Source organism: Doryrhamphus excisus, linkage group LG3, assembly GCF_037039965.1.
Source record: "Doryrhamphus excisus strain RoL-2023G ecotype Guam linkage group LG3, RoL_Dexc_Guam_v1.1, whole genome shotgun sequence".
NCBI lineage: Eukaryota > Metazoa > Chordata > Actinopteri > Syngnathiformes > Syngnathidae > Doryrhamphus > Doryrhamphus excisus.
In genome coordinates, this window is record NC_136359.1 from 4,285,061 (window position 1) to 4,298,461 (window position 13,401).

General features: G+C 38.4%; 2 protein-coding genes across 6 annotated transcripts in view; one reads left to right on the forward strand and one right to left on the reverse strand.

The window, feature by feature from the left end:
* agtpbp1 (ATP/GTP binding carboxypeptidase 1) overlaps window positions 1–720 on the reverse strand; it is a 43,024-nt gene extending 42,304 nt beyond the window's left edge. For 3 of the 4 annotated variants that reach the window (XM_058072107.2, XM_058072106.2, XM_078789480.1), the window contains exon 1: window positions 398–719. The gene's annotated coding sequence lies outside the window, so the exon portion shown is untranslated. Of the gene's footprint in view, window positions 1–397 lie in introns of all 4 variants that reach the window. The other variant, XM_058072105.2, reaches the window with a different exon arrangement.
* naa35 (N-alpha-acetyltransferase 35, NatC auxiliary subunit) lies at window positions 697–12,086 on the forward strand. Of its 2 annotated transcripts, XM_078789482.1 has the most exons (24): window positions 789–857; window positions 1,359–1,376; window positions 1,576–1,701; window positions 1,777–1,810; window positions 1,884–1,998; window positions 2,925–2,999; window positions 3,085–3,252; window positions 3,334–3,400; window positions 3,470–3,513; window positions 3,590–3,640; window positions 5,371–5,454; window positions 5,535–5,649; window positions 7,327–7,505; window positions 7,603–7,662; window positions 7,740–7,846; window positions 7,929–7,995; window positions 8,071–8,169; window positions 9,710–9,888; window positions 9,957–10,093; window positions 10,172–10,239; window positions 10,306–10,446; window positions 10,517–10,639; window positions 11,594–11,674; window positions 11,789–12,086. In XM_078789482.1, exons 3-24 carry the CDS (start codon window positions 1,581–1,583, stop codon window positions 11,846–11,848), a joined length of 2,175 nt encoding a protein of 724 aa, XP_078645608.1. In that variant the 5' UTR covers window positions 789–857; window positions 1,359–1,376; window positions 1,576–1,580; the 3' UTR covers window positions 11,849–12,086. The 2 variants fall into 2 exon arrangements, with proteins under 2 accessions (XP_057928093.2, XP_078645608.1); XM_058072110.2 differs by lacking the exon at window positions 1,359–1,376 and having other exon boundaries at window positions 697–857.
* Window positions 12,087–13,401: the final 1,315 nt, after the last annotated feature.

The following is a 13,401-nucleotide window of genomic DNA, read 5'->3' on the forward strand; positions in this document are numbered from 1 at the left end:
GTTTGTTATCCTGAGCCGGCCATTGCAGACTGACAGATGGTAGACTGCCTGCATGCATGCATGTATGTATGTATGTATATATGTATGAATACATGCATATGCATGCATCTTCCCTCCCTTTTAGGACTCATTTCACACACCGATCATTGGGAAGGAGAGTGGAATAACACGCAGATAAATGTGAATGAGTTGTTTAACGAGGCTATCAAACGGTGAGGCTAATGTTGTTCTCGGTTAGCGGGCCGGAGCCACTGCTGCACCTGCTGGACGAGACATTCAACGGCGCGCCAACCGAGCGGACTACGCTAACAATAAAGCCGATTTAAGGCAAACCCCCGTCGCGTTAAGGCAAAGCGGTGAGCACGGCCGACGTCACAAGACGATAAACTTTACTAACCCGCGTTGGAAGGAACGGCTGCCCTCTTTGAGATATCAGTGGCCTCCTAAAGGGTGTATTTATCCAGCGTCGTCTGGCTTGCAAGTAACGCCCTGGTTGATGTTGTGATGAGGGGCAGCCCCAACTGTCCAAGAGAGAGAGAGGGTGAGAGAGGCGCTGTCAAGGCAGGGAATCACGCGAGAGTATGACTTTCACGGCGGATTTAAGGGCACAAAAGCCTTTGATAAAACCCGTGCGCCATGGTCGTCACTAAATACAATTAAATACATTTAAGTACAAGGGATGAATGCTGCGCTACCAACGTCTCCACTGGTTTTCCTTACACAATACAAAAAAAAAAAAACTACAGTCCCCAGTTATTTCCTGGTTGTCTGTGAGACGTCATATTCACGCGACCGGAATTATGCAGTTAAATCATTTCTCCTATGCTAACAGTACATGGCTAATATAAAACAATAAGGTACGCTTCTGTTTTTTGTCCTTTTCCTACGATTATAGTGCTTTTGTGAGACTTTTATAGTTAGCGTCATGGGAAATGTTCGTTTAAACATTAACTATACATGTTATTTTAAGACAGTGTGAGCTAATGTAGCATTCATTTTAGCTAGCTTCGTATAGTCTTATATTAGAAGCTTGAATTATGAATGAGGATTGCTAATAGCCTTAATTCGATAACTAACACGAAGTAATTTGTGTGTAACGTTCGCTTTCTCTTACAGCGTGACCGTGTTGTTTTTGTCTGTCACTGTTTAATGAGTTTGTAGAGGGAATCCAACAGTAGATTAAAAAACGTGTACTGTAGCATCGTTATGTTTCTATGCACTTCAGTTAGCACGTCAGCAAAAAATGCTACAGCGAATACCAGACATTGTACAGTAGCTACAGTAATTGTTATCTTAATTCACTGAGACATGGCTTAGTCACACAGAAGTAGGCTAACATCACTTTCTCCCTTTTGCAGTCAGGAACCATCAAAGCGGTAAGCCTTAAAATCCCTACAGTTGTAAGTGCACTCAAGTGTGCAGTTTACACCATTTGCGGCTATTACTGAAAATAAATTGACTTATTCATTGTTGCTATGCATCATCAACCGCCTTTCCAGTTGATGCCAAAGTCACATCTAGTTAGTAAACTTGTGTGATATGAGATTTGGTTGTTTTTGTGTCCATTTTCATTAGTCATCATGGTGATGAAATCATCAGTAGAGGAGGATGATGCCGGCTGGGGTCTGGGCATGCCGGAGAAGATGAAGAACAACGCCAACTGGGTGGATATCACACATGATTTCAAGAGTTCTTGCAAAGGTACGGCGTATACAACAGTCATGACACGTAGCTTGTATGTGCAAGCATGTCTGAAACCTTGTTTATTCACACCAGAATTGAACCTCGGGGAGTTGCTTCATGACAAGCTGTGAGTGTGCAGATGACTTCATATCACAGACGTGCACATGCATTAGTAACACAATACCTTGTTGCACTTGTAGATTCGGCTTGTTTGAGGCCATGTCGGCCATCGAGATGATGGACCCGAAGATGGACGCGGGAATGATCGGGAACCAAGTCAACAGGAAAGTGCTCAACTTTGAACAAGCTATCAAGGTACAGGAATACTTTTTTTTTTTTTTTTTTGGAATACTAAGACAAGTTAATGTGCGTCCATAGAGTCTATGCAGCACCATGAAATGCTCAGCTAATCAAACAGCTTCTGTGCACTTATTTTGCAATTTATGTAATTAATGGTCAATGTCGTAAATAATCAATTATAAAAGAAAACACAATTCGAAAAATAAAAAAAAAATCATAAATTCCAGACTCCTTTAAACAATAATGTGGCTAATTTATGGCTGAAAGTACAACAATGCTTCGAGGGCAGATTCAGGAAGTAGTGCAGGGGACGCTAAGATCACATTTTGAGGTCTTACGCAGCGATCGTGTTTTCATGATCGGGAACCAAGTCAACAGGAAAGTGCTCAACTTTGAACAAGCTATCAAGGTACAGGAATACTTTTTTTTTTTTTTGGAATACTAAGACAAGTTAATGTGCGTCCATAGAGTCTATGCAGCACCATGAAATGCTCAGCTAATCAAACAGCTTCTGTGCACTTATTTTGCAATTTATGTAATTAATGGACAATGTCGTAAATAATCAATTATAAAAGAAAACACACTTTGAAATACAAAAAAAAAATAATAAATTCCAGACTCCTTTAAACTTAAGGAAGTAGTGCAGGGGACGCTAAGATCACATTTCGTGTTTTGATCTGACAAATCTTAAGTAACTTTGATCAAGTGTAGAATTACTGCAGATGATGGTTGGACTGTCGCTGCTGTTGAAATTGGAAGGAAAAAAAAACGCCTCATGCCTTATTCGTTCATCGGAGCTAACAAGTGATTGGCTAGGCGACCAGTTCAGAGTGGGGCGGGGCTTATGTTCAGGCTTGCTCAATAGGAACGTGATCAAATTAAGGAAAAATAATTAATTAACACACCTGACAATATATTTTAATGACTACTGTTCCTTGCAGGAACACGCCATCAAAGTGAGAGATCTTAGTCTTCCTGAACTCATCGGGATTATCGACACATGTTTCTGCTGTTTGGTGAGTTTCACACTGAAGCGTGTGTCCTCTCTGTCACAATGAAATGCATATTGTAATGTCATATGGCTTTTGTGTGTGTGCGTAGATCACATGGCTGGAGGGCCACTCCCTGGCACAGACGGTGTTCACCTGCCTGTACGTACATAACCCCGACCTGATCGAGGAGCCCGCCCTCAAAGCCTTCGCCTTGGGGATACTGAAGATTTGTGACATCGCCCGTGAAAAAGTCAACAAGGCTGCTGTGTTTGAGGAGGTGGGCTTGAGTCTGTCAGTCTGTGATTCTTTGGACTAATCTGTGCTTCCTGATTATTATTTTTTTTTGTGTGTCATGTAGGAGGACTTTCAAGCCATGACCTACGGATTTAGGATGGCCAACAATGTCACAGACCTGAGGGTGACAGGTATAATAACTTTATCGTCCTCCGCTCTGTTGTGTCCATCACCGACGTCCCCATTTCTCGCTATTTCAGGTATGCTGAAAGATGTGGAGGATGAGTTGCAGAGAAAAGTAAAGGTAATTTAATTTGACTTCATTTTGCGTCATTTATGTAGATGTCATAGATTTGTTTTTCCTTTTTTTTTTTTTTCAGAGTACACGCAGTCGTCAGGGAGAACAGCGAGACCCAGAGGTGGAGCGAGAGGTCAGTCGGGAAATTTCATGCTACGAAGGTTCACAACTGGAATACATTCTACCTAGATAGCAGGCGCATCAACATAGCGACTTAGTCACATTGCTCATTGCCCTGCATTTTATTTATTATGATGATGATGATTATTATTATTATTATTATGATTATGATTATTTACTTTTTTATTTTTATTATTTTTTATTTTTATTTTTATTGTATTTTTATTTTTATTGTATTTTTATTTTTATTATTTTTTATTTTTATTGCTTTTATTTTTATTTGTTTTATTATGTTTTTTTATTTATTTATTTTATTCATTTCACTCTTGCTTTTTTTTTTCAAGAAAATCGCAATATTAAGAGAATAAAATTGACCGGAATAATCCTATATATTTATGACAGTAAAAATTTTTGATTTATGAGGAAAAAAATGTGGTAATATTACCTTTTGAGTCTGTTTTCATAGCTGTACAAAGCAATGCCTGTAACGACGGAGTATTATTAAAATAATATAAGATTTCCTGAATAACGTAAAGTTATGAGAGAAATTTGTAATATTAGGAGAAAAAATTTACTAAAATTGCTTCATTGCTGTCCCCGGCAATCCCTGTTACGACGGAATATTAAAATAATCTTGAGATTTAGAGAATAAAAGTTGTAAATTTATGAGAAACATTTTAATATTATGAAAAAAAGTCATAAATTTATTTTTTTTTTAAGTCATCACATTAACTTTGACCCTGTTTTCATTGCTGTCCCTTTTATTTTTATTGTATTTTTTATTTTTATTTTTTATTTTATTCATTTCACTTTTGTTTTTTTTTACGGGAAGAAAATCGCAATATTAAGAGAATAAAATTGATCGGAATAAACCTATATATTTATGACAGTAAAAATGTTATATTTATGAGGAAAAAATTTGGTAATATTACCTTTTGAGCCTGTTTTCATAGCTGTACAAAGCAATGCCTGTAACGACGGAGTATTTTTAAAATAATATAAAATTTCCTGAATAACGAGAAATTTGTAATATTAGGAGAAAAAATTTACTAAAATTGCTTCATTATTTTTATTGTATTTTTTATTTTAATTTTTTATTTTATTCATTTCACTCTTGTTTTTTTTCACGGGAAGAAAATCGCAATATTAAGAGAATAAAATTGATCGGAATAAACCTATATATTTATGACAGTAAAAAAATGTGGTATATTAAAATAATCTTGAGATTTAGAGAATAAAAGTTGTAAATTTATAAGAAAAATTTTAATATTACGAAAAAAAGTCATAAATTTAATATAAAAAAAGTCATCAAATTAACTTTGACCCTGTTTTTATTGCTGTCCCAGACAACGTCTGTTATGACGGAATGTTAAATTAATCTGAAATTTTGAGAATAAATTTATAAAGGTTCTAGATTAAACTCGTAAATCTATTAGATTAATCTTGTAGATTAAGACCCTCTGACACGTATGGCCAAAATATTACCACTTTTTCCTCATAAATTTTAGACTTATTCTCAAAATCACCAAGATTTTCTTTTTCAATGTGGTCCTATTAATTTGTGTTTGCTTTTTATTTAAAAAAAAAAATACATATTACGATTATAAATGTGTATTCTAATAAAAATAAATACAATTGCAAATTTCAGTAGTTTTAGCCATGGAATTCAAATGTTTTCATTGATGCTATGAAAATAATAATAATAATCTACTTGTTGGTAGTTAACTAGTCTCTGTTTCCCAGCACCAGCAATACTTGGCACTCTTTAATCGTATCAAGTTCACACGCCTTCTCCTGACTACGCTCATCGCCTTCACAAAGAAAGAGGTAACCTAATAACGTACTCGTATTGAAGCTACACGAAGGTGCACGGACATCCAAGTTAACCCGATTGTGTTGTGTTGTAGACCAGCTCCGTGGCCGAGGCCCAGAAGCTCGTTGCTCAGGCGGCTGACCTTCTATCAGCCATCCATTCAAGCGTCCAGCATGGCATCCAATCACAGAACGACACCACCAAAGGAGGTCGCCAAACAAACGAGCCCAACGCACAATGCATAAGACGTACACCGGTTTTAAAGTCGCTACATTGGTTCCCAGTTTGCTTCAGAATCGATTTTTAAGATTCTCTTACTGGTTTTTAAATGTCTTAACGGCCAGAACAAAAACCCACAGTGAGGCAGCATTTAGCCACTATGGCCCCCACCTGTGGAACAGCCTGCCGGAGAGCCTTTTTATTATTAAAAGAAGATTAAAGACACAACTTTTTAATCAGGCTTTAACTAATATTTTAATCTAAAAAAAAAAAAAAAATTACTATTTTATGCTTTTAGTGTTTAGCTTTTAATTCCAGTGTTTCCTCAGAGGTGGTCCTCCACACTGGGGACTGTCCACTGATGGGGGTGCTGTCTTTGGGTCCCTTCGACCCGGTTCCTCCCTTTGATGTGGGGGTCCGCCCATCTGTCGGAGTCGGGGGGCCCGGGTGCTGGAGTGCCTTTTTTTTTTTTTTTAATTGTTTTCTTTTTAATTGTGGTTAATTGTTTTTAAGTTGGAGGCACGGCGGTCCAGTGGTTAGCGCGCAGACCTCACAGCTCGGAGAACAGGGTTCAATTCCACCCTCTGTGTGGAGTTTGTTCATGTTCATGCGTGGGTTTTCTCCAGGTACTCCGGTTTCCTCCCACATTCCAAAAACATGCTAGGTTAATTGGCGACTCCAAATTGTCCATAGGTATGAATGTGAGTGTGAATGGTTGTTTGTCTATATGTGCCCTGTGATTGGTTGGCCACCAGTCCAGGGTGTACCCCGCGTCTCGCCCGAAGGCAGCTGGGATAGGCTCCAGCGACCCTTGTGAGGAAAAGCGGTAGAAAATGAATGAATGAATGAATGAATGAATAATTGTTTTTAAATTGGCGGCACAGAGAGACCAGGGTTCAATTCCACCCTAGGCCATCTCTGTGTGGAGTTTGCATGTTCTCCCCGTGCATGCGTGGGTTTTCCCCGGGTATTCCGGTTTCCTCCCACATTCCAAAAACATGCTAGGTTAATTAGCGACTCCAAATTGTCCATAGGTATGAATATGAGTGTGAATGGTTGTTTGTCTATATGTGCCCTGTGATTGGCTGGCGACCAGTTCAGGGTGTACCCCGCCTCTCGCCCGAAGGCAGCTGGGATAGGCTCCAGCGACCCTTGTGAGGAAAAGCAGTAGAAAATGAATGAATGAATGAATAATTGTTTTTAAGTTGGCGGCACGGCGGTCGAGTGGTTAGCGCGCAGACCTCACAGCTAGCAGACCAGGGTTCAATTCCACCCTCGGCCATCTCTGTGTGGAGTTTGCATGTTCTCCCCGTGCATGCGTGGGTTTTCTCCGGGTACTCCGGTTTCCTCCCACATTCCAAAAACATGCTAGGTTAATTAGCGACTCCAAATTGTCCATAGGTATGAATGTGAGTGTGAATGGTTGTTTGTCTATATGTGCCCTGTGATTGGCTGGCCACCAGTCCAGGGTGTACCAGGCCTCTCGCCCGAAGACAGCTGGGATAGGCTCCAGCACCCCCCGCGACCCTCATGAGGATAAGCAGTAGAAAATGAATGAATGTTTTTAATTCTGTAAAGCACTTTGTATTGAAAAGTGCTCTACAAATAAAGTTGATTCAATTTGCTTTGATACAGTGATGGTCTAACAGGATAACATCCTATGACAGATCATCCCATCATGATGGGCTTTGAGCCCCTGGTCAACCAGCGACTGCTGCCACCCACCTTTCCTCGTTACGCCAAGATCATCAAGAGGGAGGACATGGTGGCGTACTTCGCCAGGCTCATTGAACGCATCAAGACCGTCTGTGATGTCATCAACACCACCAACCTGCACGGCATTTTGGTATCTGTATTGTCATGGCCGATGGAGTTATTATTTTTAGTTATTGGCTTACTTATCTAAGTGTTCTTACTTATATACTGGATCTGGACTTCAACAGGACTTCTTCTGTGAATTCAGCGAGCAGTCTCCATGTGTGCTGTCCAGATCTTTACTTCAGGTGAGCCCCCCCCAAAAAACACTCTACCTGCAATAATATAATATTGACGACTGAAGCTCTCGCTGGCCTCCATCCAGACCACCTTCTTGATAGACAATAAGAAAGTCTTTGGGACACATTTGATGCAGGACATGATCAAAGACGCTCTCAGATACTTTGTCAGTCCGCCCGTCCTTTCCTACAAGTAAGTCTCGTTACACTTTGAGTTGTTTTTAAAACTAATCTAAATATAAACATCTTGAGTGTAATGGCGCCCGTGTGTTCAGGTGTTGTCTGTTCAACAACCACCAAGCCAAGGACTACGTGGACTCCTTTGTCACGCACTGTTCAAGGGTACGACTCAGCACGTTATGAACTCCCCATTTACACACCAAAGCGACCTTCTCATTATCGTGCTATCCGCTCCAGCCCTTCTGCAGCCTCATCCAGATCCACGGACACAACCGAGCGCGGCAGAGAGATAAGCTGGGCCACATTCTCGAGGAGTTTGCTACGCTTCAGGATGAGGTGATGTAACTCCTGCACGCACGGATGCACGGCAAGATATTACGCAATACAGCGGAGCGCCCAACACTATTTTTTTCTGCGATGGCGTATGAGAGCCACATTGGAAAAAAAAAAATTAACAGTATGAGATTTTTCAAATGAAATCAAAATTTTGAGAATTAAAAAAAAGCTTATAATATTACAAGATTTATTTTTGTTTACTCTCGTAGCATCTCTAGCCGCTAGCAAAATGGCAAGAATTTACATATAAATAAGTTATTATTAATAAAAATAATCTAAATGAGGCTACACAGCGGGCAAGTGGTTACCGCGCAGGCCTCACAGCTAGGAGACCCGAGTTCAATTCCGGTACTCCGGTTTCCTCCCACATTCCAAAAACATGCTAGGTTAATAGGCGACTCCAAATTGTCCATAGGTATGAATGTGAGTGTGAATGGTTGTTTGTCTATATGTGCCCTGTGATTGGCTGGCCACCAGTCCAGGGTGTACCCCGCCTCTCGCCCCAAGACAGCTGGGATAGGCTCCAGCACCCCCCACAACTCTTATGAGGAAAAACCGGTAGAAAATGAATGAATGAATGAATTATTAATACAAATAATTTAAATGTGGCTGCACGGTGGAGGAGTGGTGAGCGCGCAGGCCTCACAGCTCGGAGACCCAAGTTCAATTCCACCCTTGCATGTTCTCCCAATGCATGCCTGGGTTTTCTCCGGGTACTCCGGTTTCCTCCCACATTCCAAAAACATGCTAGGTTAATTAGCGACTCCAAATTGTCCATAGGTATGAATGTGAGTGTGAATGGTTGTTTGTCTATATGTGCCCTGTGATTGGCTGGCCACCAGTCCAGGGTTTACCCCACCCCGAAGACAGCTGGGATAGGCTCCAGCACCCCCGTGGAAAAGCAGTAGAAAATTAATTAATGAAAATTAGAGGCTGCCGCACGGTGGACAAGTGGTTAGCATGTTGGTCACAAAATTAGGAGATCGGGTAGACTTGGGTTGGAATCTCCGCCCGGGGATGTCTGTGTGGAGTTTGCATGTTTTCTCCGGGTTCTCCGGTTTCCTCCCACATTCCAAAAAACATGCTAGGTTAATTAGCGACTCCAAATTGTCCATAGGTATGAATGTGAGTGTGAATGGTTGTTTGTCTATATGTGCCCTGTGATTGGCTGGCCACCAGTCCAGGGTGTACCCCGCCTCACGCCCGAAGACAGCTGAGATAGGCTCCCTCGTGAGGATAGAAGCAGTAGAAAAATGAATGAATGAATGAATAAGCATTAGGTATTCTTGGCCTAAAGTAAACAGAACATACTTGCTCACAGTGCAACAAAACAAAAGCAATACATCCACAGCAAGACATTACATAAATCAACTACCTGATACACTGAACATAACACGTAACTAGCATAACCCTGCGACCCTTGTGAGGATAAGCGGCAGAAAATGAATGAATAATCTAAATGGCTGCTCTATGTTTATCATCATATTTTTCCACTTTGGCCTTGACTCTAATCCAATCTTTACGTGTCTACTGCATCAAGGCGGAGAAAGTGGACGCGGCGCTGCACAGCTTGCTGATGAAGCTGGAACCTCAGCGGCAACATCTGGCCTGTCTGGGCACATGGATCCTGTACCACAACCTCAGGATCATGATCCAGTACCTGCTGAGCGGCTTTGAGCTGGAGCTGTACAGCATGCACGAGTACTACTACATCTACTGGTGCGACACGGGACACCTACTGTACCCGCACGGTCCGTGGGTTTTATAGTGAGTGAGTTTGTGTGCAGGTATCTGTCAGAGTTCCTCTACGCGTGGTTGATGTCCACACTGAGCAGAGCAGACGCTTCTCAGATGGCCGAGGAAAGGATCTTGGAGGAGCAGCTGAAAGTACGCAGCAGTAAGAAGACCAAGAAGAAGAAGAAAGGTAGAAAGCTTAAGTCTTAAGTAAACTTACTCGTGACTAAGTCCATGATTAGGATTCTTAGTCGCCTCTTCTGTGCAGTTCGCCCCCTCAGCAAAGAGATCACTATGAGCCAAGCCTACCAGAACATGTGTGCTGGCATGTACAAGGTAGGATAGCACACGCCTTTCTCCGCCATTTTGGATGTAGTCAATAAATAACCTGTCTTTTGTAAGACCATGGTGGCGCTGGACATGGACGGCAAGGTTCGCAAGCCTCAGTTTGAGCTGGACAGCGAGCAGGTCCGCTACGAGCACCGCTTCGCCCCCTTCAGCAGCGTGGTCACGCCCCCTCCCGTGCACTACGTGCAGTTCAAGGTAGTTGGACGCTGAAACCTTTATGATGAAAAAGATGTGGTCCAAGGCTGACTTCTTTGTTCCTCTTCAGGAAATGTCCGACCTGAAGAAGTACAATCCTCCACCGGGCTCGGCTGACCTTTACCTGGCAGCCAGCAAACACTTCCAGCAGGCCAAACTCATCCTGGAAAACGTTCCCAGCCCCGACCCCGAGGTAAATACAATAAAGTCTAGACATACATTCACCAGGCATGGAATAAGTAAGTTGGTGGCAAAAGTCAAAGGTTGCTCTTGAAATTTGATAAAAAGGGAACAAATAATCATAGACGCAATGAAAGTAAATAGAAAAGTAAAAACTCATTTTGTTATGAAAATAATGAAATACATATAATAATATATATGATAAATAATATATATATTCTATATATAATATAGAATATATTATAATATCATATAATCTGAAAATAATAAAAACACATATAATATACAATAATATACATATAATAATAATTTATTATATATATGATAAATAATATATAATAATTTATTATATGTATATTATTGTACATCATATGTTTTTATTATTTTCAGATTTTATTATGAAAATAATAAATACATATAATAATATATATAAATAATATATATATAATATATGATTAATAATATATATATATTATTTATTATGTGTATTTTATTTTCATAACAAATAAAATAATCAGAAGCAATGAAAGTACATAGAAAAGTAAAATTTGTTACTCCATTTGTTATGAAAATAATAAAATACATATAATATATATATATGATTAATTAATAATAATTATATTTATTTATGTTATATATATTATATATATTATATATACATAGATATATATTATACATATATATTATTTATTATGTATTTTATTATTTTCATAACATGGAGTTTTTACTTTTCTATTTACTTTCATTGCTTCTATGATTATTTTTTCCTTTTTATATATATTATATATAAATAATATATTATTATTTATTATTCTTATATTATATATATTACAATATATTATTAATTTATATATATATATATTGTAATAATAAATACAATACAAATAATAAAATACTAATATAATAAGATAAAATAAATAATAAATAATAAAAATCCAGCATGGTAAAAGTGTAGTTTTGTTTGCAGGTGAATCGTATACTGAAAGTGGCCAAACCTAACATTGTTGTGATGAAGCTCCTGGCTGGAGGACACAAGAAAGAGACAAGGGTATTTATTTGTTGTTGTTTTTTTTTAAACACACATACAATTTGGGCAATTTTGCTTTTTGTACAGTCTGTTTTTCATTGTAACAGCAACTGAATTATACGTGTGTACTTCCAGATACTTCCCGAGTTTGACTTCACGGCTCACAGGTATTTCCCTGTGGTCAAGATCATTTGATCAGTGCAACTTCCTGTGGTCAATCAAGATCACGTGATCACAACACTCAAAAGATGTCATCACCAGCTATGGTTGCGATCACGTCTCAAATAACACGTCTTGTTAGCGATGCAAGTGTAAAGTGTTTGTTTGGCTGTTATGTGTGTGCAGTATGTGTGGCCAATTTACTGTTTTTCCGTACGTCTGCATGTCTCAATTGTATTAAAATAAACAACTTTTCAACAGAAATGTTCCGAATGCATTTATTTGTGTAAAAATGTTTGTTTTTGTGCAATATTTTCGTAATTGTCACAAGCTAGTGACATTATAAAAGGGGACGTTCATTCACGTTCATTGGCTGTTCTACACAGTTGTCTATTTGGTCGATGAGGTGTCAATCAAAACATCATTGACGTTCATTGGCTATTCGAAACGGTTGTTTACTGGCTCAATTAAGTGTCAATCAAAACGGTCAGCGTCCCGGTTAGCGAGATGTGGCTAACAAGATGTGGCTAACTTGGGCTAACATATTCGCGGTCAGTGTGGCTCTAAGGAGTATTTATTTTACGCGAGTAAATTCACGGGGCTCTTGCTCACATAACGGGACAACTTTTGACCAAGTTTGGAAGTACTAACGTAAGCTACATTCATTTTAATGTTTGCACTGATTAGCAACATTAGCTTACCGTTTTCATGCTATCCTGGTATCATGGAATCAAATTAAGGTCAACACAAATAATTACATATTATTAAAATCATCTTAGTAACTTTTTCTTTTCATATTATGATTTTATTCCCATATTATAACTTTGTTTTCTTTCTTGTAATGTCTTTTCATATTTTTTTAATTCAATATGACATTTTCCCTCATATTTGTTAAAAAAATGCAATCAGTTTTCTCTTTAGTAGTTTGACTATTTTGTAAAAATTGAAAATTGAAACTTTATTTGGAGTGAAATGTTGTTGTAGTTATGACTATTCCCATTGTGTAGTTCAGTATTTATCACTTAAATTAAATATTCTCATTCTTTAATTTAAACTGACATTTTTCTGTTCTCGTAAAATATTTTTTTTCTCTTAATATTCTTACTTTATTGCTGCTGATTTTTTTTTTTTTTCCCCCAACTAGTTAGCCACAGGCCAATAGAAAAACAGCTGTGGGCCGCACACTTTGGACATCCCTGATATAAGGTATTGCCAACTTTGTCATTTTTTTTATTCTTATGAAATATTTTTTTAAATTCAATATGGCATTTTACCTCATATTTGTTAAAAGAAATTGCAATCAGTTTTCTCTTAATAGTTTGACTATTTTGTAAAATTACAGATTTTTGGGGAGGTATTTAGATTTCTTTGTGTTTCTTTTCAATTTTTGGAAAATTGAAACTTTATTTGGAGTGCAATGTTGTTGTAATTATGACTATTCCTATAAGTTTTCCCATAAGTTTCCCATTATGTTGTTCAGTATTTATAACTTAAATTAAATATTCTCATTCTTTAATTTCAACTGACATTTTTTCTTATATTACATTCTCATAAAATATTTTTTTTTCTTAATATTCTTACTTTATTAC

What these genes read in the sequence shown, in the direction of transcription:
- naa35 (XM_058072110.2), top strand. Translation starts at nt 1,581, where the DNA reads ATGGTGATGAAATCATCAGTAGAGGAGGATGATGCCGGCTGGGGTCTG. An exon ending in AGGCTGCTGTGTTTGAGGAG is followed by an intron (nt 3,253 to 3,333) that starts GTGGGCTTGAGT and finishes TGTGTCATGTAG; the next exon opens with GAGGACTTTCAAGCCATGAC. An exon ending in TGTCCAGATCTTTACTTCAG is followed by an intron (nt 7,663 to 7,739) that starts GTGAGCCCCCCC and finishes GCCTCCATCCAG; the next exon opens with ACCACCTTCTTGATAGACAA.